At 37.6% G+C, this 9,905-nt stretch overlaps 1 protein-coding gene across 1 annotated transcript; it reads right to left on the reverse strand.

Annotated features, from left to right (window-relative positions):
* Positions 1-2,111: 2,111 nt before the first annotated feature.
* Positions 2,112-3,836, reverse strand: LOC134675399 (uncharacterized). The gene has a single exon (XM_063533606.1). The coding sequence runs from the start codon at positions 3,663-3,665 to the stop codon at positions 2,385-2,387; it is 1,281 nt and encodes a 426-aa protein (XP_063389676.1). The 5' UTR covers positions 3,666-3,836; the 3' UTR covers positions 2,112-2,384.
* Positions 3,837-9,905: the final 6,069 nt, after the last annotated feature.

Below are 9,905 nucleotides of genomic sequence, written 5' to 3' on the forward strand. Positions count from 1 at the left end.
TGCGTTTTTTTTCTCGGCATTTAAAGCAGGCGATTATTTTTCTGTGCATATTTTTGACCACTTGTCATAGAAAAGGAATCTCTTATACCTTTAAATCTTCAGAAACTTCGCGTTTGTACAGCTCCAACCCTACACCTCTGCCTCGAGAAGATTTAACATTTAACAAGGCCCTACCGGGAAATGCGAAAATCTAAATTTAGTTATATCTGCCTTTTTATCGCTCGAATATGCAAGATAGAGAGGTTAGATAACGAAATTTAGATTTTCTTGTTTCACGATAGACCCTCAGATTGTGACGGATTGTGGTAGTGGCGGATACGCTGAGTTTCGCGTAATATATTCCCTATTGAAACGGATTAAAACGGGCAAGGTGGTGGAAATCTAGTCCCGCTGCACCCCGGGTTTGACCCGCATGGACAAAGCGACCATAAATCAGCGCCGCGTGTGAACGATCACCGTTGATCAATGATCTGTCAGTTCTACTGTTACCCCATTTTTGTGGTCTGCGTTTGGCGGGACCATTTTAACACGCGATTTTAAAAATATAACTTTGTAAAGGTTGTGTACAGCGAACACCGTTATCAATGTTGTAATTCATTGAAAATGAGTTGGTAAAAGTATATTTAAGTACACAAACGGGTCTACCGCGATATAATTTCATTGTTTTTACCTTAAATTCCGACGTCTCAGCTGAGTTGCATCAGCTGTGGTTACGGAAAGACCCGTTTATGTAATTAATATGTGTACAAAACGCGGGAAAGTATTATTTTAGCAAAAGTATCTTCCATACGGAACCATAACTTCGCTGTATGTGCCCAGTTACCTTCGCCTGTGACCTTCGCTCAAATAAAATATTAATAATATAAGAATTTTACCAAAAAAACAGATTTCATTGAATAATAAAAAGAGCTGTTAGCTATGTAGTGCATAATTGTTTTCCATCGTACTTTCTCGGAAACGTTCGTATTTGTCATGCTACTTCAGTCAACCTCGGTACTTTTTGTAGGTACCGAGACTGACTGAAATAGCGTCACGTTCGTGAGTTTGCGTGAAAATACGATGGAAAATAATTATGCACTACTACAACTGTACTACGATTGTATGGCGAAGCCTAAGATCGCGTGACTCTTATTCTTCATCATTACTAGTTATTTTTCCAATAAATAATACTTACACATTAAAAACACGGCAAACTAACACGTAAAGTGGTTCACATAATTTGTAAAGCACGGATGTTTCATATCCTCCATCTATCCAACAAGATCAGGCGTTAGTCAAGGATCTATTCTTGGCCCGCTTTTATTTGGAATCATGATTAATGATCTTGAACTTGTGCTGAAACACGCAAGATGCCTTCTTTATGCCGATGATTTGAAGCTTATCAACGCGTACTGCAGCACACCTAAAATCTCCTCTCATTCGCGCTCTAAAATTTCTAAACGCGCTTCTGTCATGGGCTCCTGAACGTGATTTGTTTGCAAGTCGATGGGCAAGTGTATGTAGTATCTGCCTGAGGTACTGCGAGGCGATGGATGGTAGTGGTATTTTATAAAACTGTTTGTAAAGTGTTGTGTACCGTAGCGTATAAGTAAACTCTAAATTGTTACAGTGATTTGGTTTATACTGTCAGACTGTATAAAATTTTGTTTGAATAAATAAAAAATAATTTGAAATACATCCCCAACCGGGAACCGCATCCAATCGAGAGATAGAAAAGATAATCCAGCAATACATAACGGGATAACGGAAACTTTTACTGCGTATAATATTTGCTGCCCAATCGCTATTCAATTAAAATCATTGCAGTGCAGTGCAGTGGCTGATAAATATAGGGATACACCTGGTTTTTGTTTTGCATTATAAAAATTATAAATTTTTCTTAATTTTTAATTTATTTATTTCAAAAAAAAATACTTATGTCTAGGTATAAAAAAGTTTCGCCAAACTGTAGACAGTTTGTTGGCGAATGGTGCGCTCTCAATTGTTTTTATAAGTAATATAAGTACTTTATGCGTTATACCTACAGAGATTAATAACCGATTATAAATGTAAAGACCTTTATTTTCTTCTTTCTTCCATATATATATTAGAGTAACTAAAACAAACACGGTTGTTAAATAGACAATAATGTATTTCGATGTTACAACAATTATCGTACAATACTAGCACGTGGGACATGAAATAATATTAAAATTATGATTCACTGCGTGGAAAAATTATTTAATAAGTACGGATTACAGACAAAATAACAGTTTTACTTTAATATTATCGATTCGGACGTAATGGTTGCATTTGTCTACGTGACAGCATGATAAAGACAATCTCTTGGTATTAAAAAGTGACACTTAAGTATACGTAATCTTTAAACAAAGTTTTTGTGTTTTTTAATCACTATCACTGAGCGGCACTTCAGAATCTTCATCTTTACATCGTAGGTTCTGAAAGCCTTTTACAACACTGTCTAAAACCTCGTCCATTTTCATATCTTTATGCATTATATGTCTCTCTCTATCTGCTATATTTATGTCATACTCCTCCAACGTAGATTGAGGGACACTTTCTAGTATTAAATTGATGTTTACTCGTACTTTGTGGGCATTCAGTTTTATTAACTCCAAAAGATGTTTAGCTGGAGTCATGTCTTCAATACAGACAGGCAGACGGAGCAACTGATGACCTTTTAACTGAAGTGAGTTTTCAATTACACTGATTTCATTAATCTCAGAAGTGTAGGTGTCTATTAGGGACATCAGTTCACATTTCGACATATCTTCTACAAACTGTACGTTATTCCGTTCAAGCCACTCTATCATGTCTTCTTTTACACTGTATAGCGTAGGTTTCTTAATAACATCATCATGATGATCGTATTTTTGTATTACAACAACACTTTTCTCGGGCAACAGTGGTAGTAAATCATCTATTATCCAACTGGCAAAGTTAGATGAGTTGAAATCATCAAGAGTCTTCATAGCATAGACTCCAGTTTTCGACACAGCGTATATGTGTTTTAATAAAACGCTTTGTGATAAGTCTATGTTTGCTTTTGCGGCTGTTTTCAGCAGACTGTTGTATTTTTTAAACGGATAGAGATTACAACTGGTGGTCAAAACTATTTCATCGACGTAGAAAATCTCTCTGTTCTCTTCACGATATCGTATTATGTCCTTAAGGTAATAGTATCTTTCGAAGGTGACGCTAGGTCTTTCCATGACAATGTATCCTTTGGCTATCCTTAACCAAACATAATCAAACTTGACCAAGTATTTGCGAAACGTGCGAATATCGACGTAGTTAGGAATCCTTCCGTACAGAGCTGCGAATAGATTCTTCGTTGTAGGCGCAATCCCTGGAGTCGGGGAACTGGCTGAGTTCAAATAGAAAGCAACCAATCGCTCTTGTATCACAGATCTTTCAATGTCCTTCACCGCTGTGATTAGTAAATCCGTGTGTTTGAGGAAAGGGATAATTCTTTTATCGAGGCCGGTGTAGAAATATGTGCGTTCCATAGGGTCAGTCAAGGGTTTAACCAACATATTCTCTTCTCTAGATTTGCTCAATATGCGTTGGAGAAATCGGGCCGATTCGATGTTGCTCGCGTTATTTCGAAATTCAAAATTAATCTCACATGGCGGTTGTGTCGAGGAACTCGGTTCCGCCTCCATTTTGTATAACTAACTCGTCGGTGGGAAAACGTCACTAGTTCAACGTCCGAAACGTTCGGCATTCGCCGCGCAACTGAGCGCCGCGTTGTCACGAATTGGATATTGTTATTCCATACGTAAGAGAGGGAAAGAATGTTAATAATAATCGCGCATGTTCGAGTTGGCAACGTAGCGCGCAGCTGGTGCGGCTATTGTAAACTCGACCAATTATGGTGCATGTTTTAATTGTTAGTGCTTTTAATTAGGAACCTCATTAAATATGAGAAAAGATTTCATGAACATGAATTTCATGAACAGCTTGGCATTCATAATAGTTACAGATAAGTGTCATTAACAATTCGGTAAAAACCAATTTTCTAATGAAAAATAATTCTAAAATTATACTGTACCTACATGATTGTAAGTTTTGTTTAAGTATGTAATAAATGTTTTTTATACACTTCTTTACGAAAAACCATGTTAAAATAAGTCTTAAGCGCCATGGTCTGGCGCTTGTCTTTTATGCAAATTTCCGCCAATGTTAACATTTTCCAAAAAACAAAACGACAGAATCATTTTATTTAACTATCGCATCTCCTCACATAATTTCATGAGAATCTGTTTAGAAACAAAATCTGCTGAGAACATGCATACAAACGAAAGCATTTTTAACGAATCTGAAACTGAGATCTTCGCTAAGGCTCGGTCAATAAAACAATATGTACACTTTATTTATATCCATTGTTAATGGACCCTTAACGTCTACGTTTGCCCATCGTTCTGATACAAATGGATATAAAAAAACAATAGCTAGTATGAACAAGTACACTCACATCGATACAAAACATAAGATTTGTATTTTTCTAAATCGCCTGTGTTGTGATACATAAAAAAAACGATTACATAACTCCGTTAAGTAACATTAACTAAGTATGCCTCAGTACAAAATATAGTTACAATCTTTCGGTATGCCTAAGCCATTGTTTACAATTAAATAATATATTGATAATTATTGAATCATTATACCAGACTACTAATAATTGTACTACAAAAAATACTGTGTTTATTTAATGTAACAATGCTTATTAACTTGTTTTGTGCAATTGTTTTTTTTTATAAATAAAAAAATCCCTCATCAAAATCACGAGTGACAGTCAAATCGGTGCACCGTAATTTGTCGAGCACCCATCAGACTCGTCGTGCGAGCTGCCGTCGCGCGGGGCGTGGCGGGGGGAGGTCAGCGGCCGGGCGGTCGTCGCGTCGGAACGGCCATTTTGAATTGGTTGCGCGCTGCGTACGGGCGTAGTACCGTAGAGGTTAGGTGAGTAAAGTGTTTGATTTTTATTGAGCCGTTTTGATACTTTTGATGTTTTAAATTGTGTTTATCTTAAGAGGATAGTAGACGAATGCTTCTCTATACAAACGTAGTTCCCATTTTGCTCGCTGCTGGATATTAACTTGATGGAAATTATTTTTACCCAATTTATTGTAGGTAAGTATAGTCATTGCTATGCCTCTTCGTTTGAACTACATATTACAAAATTTAAAAGCTTATAATAATTTATAAAAATCAAACGAAGGGGCACTGCTGTGGTTAATAATTTTCCGAAATTGGTTTACCATATTGCGGAAGAAAAAGTATTTGATGTTAATATCCAGAGAGGAAAATGGGGCCCACGTATGTGTGAAGAAGCGGTATTTGACTTATTTTGAGTTTTATTATTTTTACTTAGTTTCGACTGTACTTATACCTACCTACTTAATTTATTTATTTGTGTGCGACCGAAGTTTTGGTTTCGGCATAAACTTGTTTCGCCTGAAAGTTCGGTTTCGGTGTTGTACGATACATGTGCGAATAGGTGATTCGCACCCCGTGTCGATTAAACACTCCCTTCGGTCGTGTTTTAATTTACCGCCTCTCGTTGCAAATTTCCTATTTTTCGCACTTGTATCGTAATGTACAGTCGCCATCATATATATCGGAGCGGCCTCTAGCGCCCTGACAATAGAGGCGTGTTTAGATATTTGTGAACACCTTGACCGCTCCGATATATCTGATGGCGACTGTACTATTATAGTTAGGGTAAAACGTATTACCTACAAGGTAAATGTCTAGTGTAGAGATGCACCGGATACCGGCTACTATCCGGTATCCGGCCATTATTTTAACATCGGGCCGGATCCCGGATAGTGGCCTACTATCCGGCCGGATACCGGATAGTAACATTGCTTTATTTCGGAGTAAACAAAATTGAAATAATAAACAGTCACGGTCATAATCGTACTCGTTTATTATTTTAAAACAATTAAAACATTCCACTGACTTGCACGCGCACTCATTTCGAACCTAGAAATGAGTCCGCGCGAACGTTCACTAGGAAACAGGTCAAAACCTGCATAATGCGCACCTGAAAAACCGAAATTTAGGTGTCATTCCGCCGGCCGAATATTCGGCGGCCTGATACCGAATATTCGGCCAATGGTCAGGCCGAATATTCTGTATATGTTATCCGGCCAAACAACTATCCGTTGCATCTCTAGCCTAGTGTTAGCCTAATGAATAACAATAGTTTACAGCCCATTTTTGAACTGCGTTGCTTATATTATAGGTATAACTATAATAGTTGGCAACTATTGGGAATGTTTCCAGTTATTGAATACTAGTTTCAAACTAATTCTTAACACATAGATGTCGCTAGCAATTTACGAATTAAGGATGACTCACGCTAGACCGGACCGTACCCTGGCCGAGGCGTCTGACACGTCATTTTCTATGACTGACGGCCGATCGGTGATCACGTGGTGCTTTCCATAGAAAACGAAGCGCCGATAGCTCTGGCCCGGGCCCGGCCCGGGCTAGCGTGAGTCATCCTTTACGCTACATTTATTTAGAAGGAACTCGTAATATATTAATATAAAGTCATGATTATTAATTTGTATTATTGTTGTACGAGTATTTTAACACGTCTTGCGGCACAGTGTGACAACACTTGATTTTAAAAATGACATTGACATTTTCCATTATTGGCTACATTATATGTAGTTACCTAATTAATTATGTATTGTACTTTTCAGTCGATAAAAATGGCAGCAGAAATGACATTGGAACTTTTTGAAAAGCTTTTATCCGATTTAAAAAAAGAGGATATACAGAAAAAAATGGACATCGCCAGTAATATACTGAAACAATGTGAACTGCCTAAAAATAGACAAAGTGAGAACGATAACACTCCTCCTTTAATCAAGTGCGAAAAACTTACTGGAGTACCCGAAGATTCTTTAAAGGCTGTAAATTCTTTTGACGATAAGTCAATTAAGTTTGAAGATTGGTTAAGAGAACAAAAACTAATGGTACACAATTTGGAGTATAACAGAGTACGGAATCTGGTGTTAGAAAACTACACGCATCTCCTAGAAATACCAACAGGAGTAAAAGAATGTCCAGACTACGAGGGTTATAAGAAGTTTTTCACTTTTATACAGCTGCCAGGAACAAAGGCTTCAATCATTGTCGAAAAACCAGAAACAGTCGTGGAGAGACAGAGGTTTTTATACAAGAAGATGATGTACAGGGAACAAAAGAAAAACATAGTGTACATAGGCAAGATAAACCTGATCCTGAACCAGGGTAAATTTAGTTACAGAGAAGACACAATTGAAGCAAGAACTCGGTATATTATAGCAGCTTCGCAAACTTTTGGTCTCTTGGGTTATATCTACTGTTGCGGTGGTAGCGAAGGAAATATGACGAATTGGATAGAAGAGAAAATTTTACCCCAACTGTCAGAGGAAAGCGTAATAATATTCCAAGAAAACGTTTTAAGTAACGACGAAGATAAAGCTGTTAGTGACCTGTCGAAAGATGGTATTATAAACTGGTTGAACGCTAACGAAGTCCCTCATGATCCTAATGTGCACCGAGTAGAATTGTATAATCTTGTAAAGACTGTTCAAAAAAGTCGTGTGAAGAAACTGTCGCCAGAGGAACTCAGTTTTAGAGCAAAAGGCCATATTACTATAAGGAAAAAGAGTTGCAATTTAAACAAAAACTTTTTTGATCCGTTTTGGGACTTTCTTGTACATGAGATGAACAAGGATATGACGATGTCAGTAACAAAATCCACACTGAACCAACATCATCACGCTATAAATAACACAGCAAATACAATCGTCCAAAATTGTCCGCTTGAATATTGGAACAATTTAGGTAACATATTGCTAGACAAAGAACGAGATATCTATAGAGAAGACTTGGAAATAGAGCATGTAATAGATAAACTGATGACTATGGTAAAAAATGAAGGATTGCCGAAAGAATGGGAGACAAATTCAAAGTTGGAGGAATACAGTAGAACAGCGGAGCAGAAATATATATTTATTTCCGATAATCTATCAAAATTGTTTGCAAACATGCAAAAATCTCAATATTACAAAACAATAAGTATATATAAACACATTAAACAATAATTAAGTTGTTTTTTTTTACACACATACTCTCGTACTCCAGTAAGGTCGACATGGATAAGTGCAACTATGGGACTATTGCGTCTATTTGAGTTCTTTTTGACGTTTGTTAATAGAAGTTTTGTAAGTTTTTAGGGTTCCGTACAAAAAAGGTAAAATCGGGACCCTATTACTGAGACTCCGTGGTCCGTCTGTACGTTTGTCTGTCTGTCATGACCGCCAGGCTGTATCTCATGAACCGTCATAGCTAGGCAGTTGAAATTTTCACAAACGATGTATTTCTGTTGCCGCTATAACAACAAATTAAAACAGAATATAATAAACATTCAAGTGGGGCTCCGATACAACAAACGTGATTTTTTTGTCGTTTTTTGCGTAAAGGCACAGAACCCTGCGTGCTCGAGTCCGACTCGCACTTAAATATTTCTTATATTCTGTTTTTAGCACAGAATAAATAATAGTACCAGATACAGAAGGCTCACTCTCTAACAAAACGCGTCTGTCACGATCAGCACAGATATGGCCGCTAGGTGGCGACAGCGCCACGTGCGGTTTATGGCAAACCCCAAAATTGGGGTCGAACGGGTGTACTTTTAGCTACCTGTAGCAAAGCGACGAAATCGCGGAGTGAGCCACGCCTGTTTTTAGTAAGTATTTGTTGTTATAACGGCTCAATCATTATTGTTATTTTAGCTTCATCTGAGATTTCATTACTCTGGTAAAGATATATGTATATGTATTTCCTGTTTGACCGATTTCAATGTCCGCCAGTGTATCGATATTAAATCCGATGTATCGTAATCCGGCGGTCGTGATGTCGCATCACTAATAGCGCGCGTTTTGCGCCGGCTTACTAGTGATGTGCCTGTTTGTTTCATCGAATCGATATGCAGGTGTTTTGAGTGCGAACGGAATTATTGTAATCTGAGTGTTTTTATGCGGATTAACGTTATTAATCATGTATTTTAATTTAATGTATTTTACATATGGTACTTTATCGCCCTAGTGCGGTAACTAGCACTATACTTGCGTATGTCGAAAATTAAAAGGGCCATATGTACTGTAAAACGTTGTACAATACACGTGCGAAAAGGTAATTCGTACTAACTCGTGTCGATTTAAGACACTCACTTCGGTCGTGTTTTAATTTATCGCCACTCGTTGCGAATTTCCTACTTTTCGCACTTGTATCGTATTGTACCAAGCACCAATAATAATTCATTTTACATGTAAAACGACAAAGAAAATTTTACTAAGCAACATTTACTATTAAAATATTTATCTATTGCAGTTCAGCTTAGATTCGTCAGGCGTGGCTCACTCCGCGATTTCGTCACTTTGCTACAGGTAGCTAAAAGTACATCCGTTCGACCCCAATTTTGGGGTTTGCCATAAGCCGCGCGTGGCGCTGTCGCCACCTAGCGGCCATATCTGTGCTGATCGTGACAGACGCGTTTTGTTAGAGAGTGAGTCTTCTGTACCTTATTTATTCTGTGGATTCGTTCAGCTAAGTTAAGTGATTTTTGTACTGGTTTCAGTTTATGCAAAGTGCATCCTTTACACACTATAATAGAATTTAATTACTAACCCTTGATAAATACATTTTGTAGCTAAATTCCACTTTCCTTTGTCCCGGTGACATTATTAACCCATTGAACGCTATAATTAAATCCATTGGTTGCATTACATCATTAAGGGGTTAATACTAGAGATGCAACGCATAGTTGTTTATCCGGATACCGGATACCGGATATTCGGCCTGACCATCGGCCGAATATCCGGTATCCGGCCGCCGAA

This window comes from Cydia fagiglandana, chromosome 22 (genome assembly GCF_963556715.1).
Source record: "Cydia fagiglandana chromosome 22, ilCydFagi1.1, whole genome shotgun sequence".
Taxonomy (NCBI): Eukaryota; Metazoa; Arthropoda; class Insecta; order Lepidoptera; family Tortricidae; genus Cydia; species Cydia fagiglandana.

Excerpts from the sequence above, each read along its gene's own strand:
- LOC134675399 (XM_063533606.1), bottom strand. The coding sequence starts at position 3,665 with ATGGAGGCGGAACCGAGTTCCTCGACACAACCGCCATGTGAGATTAAT.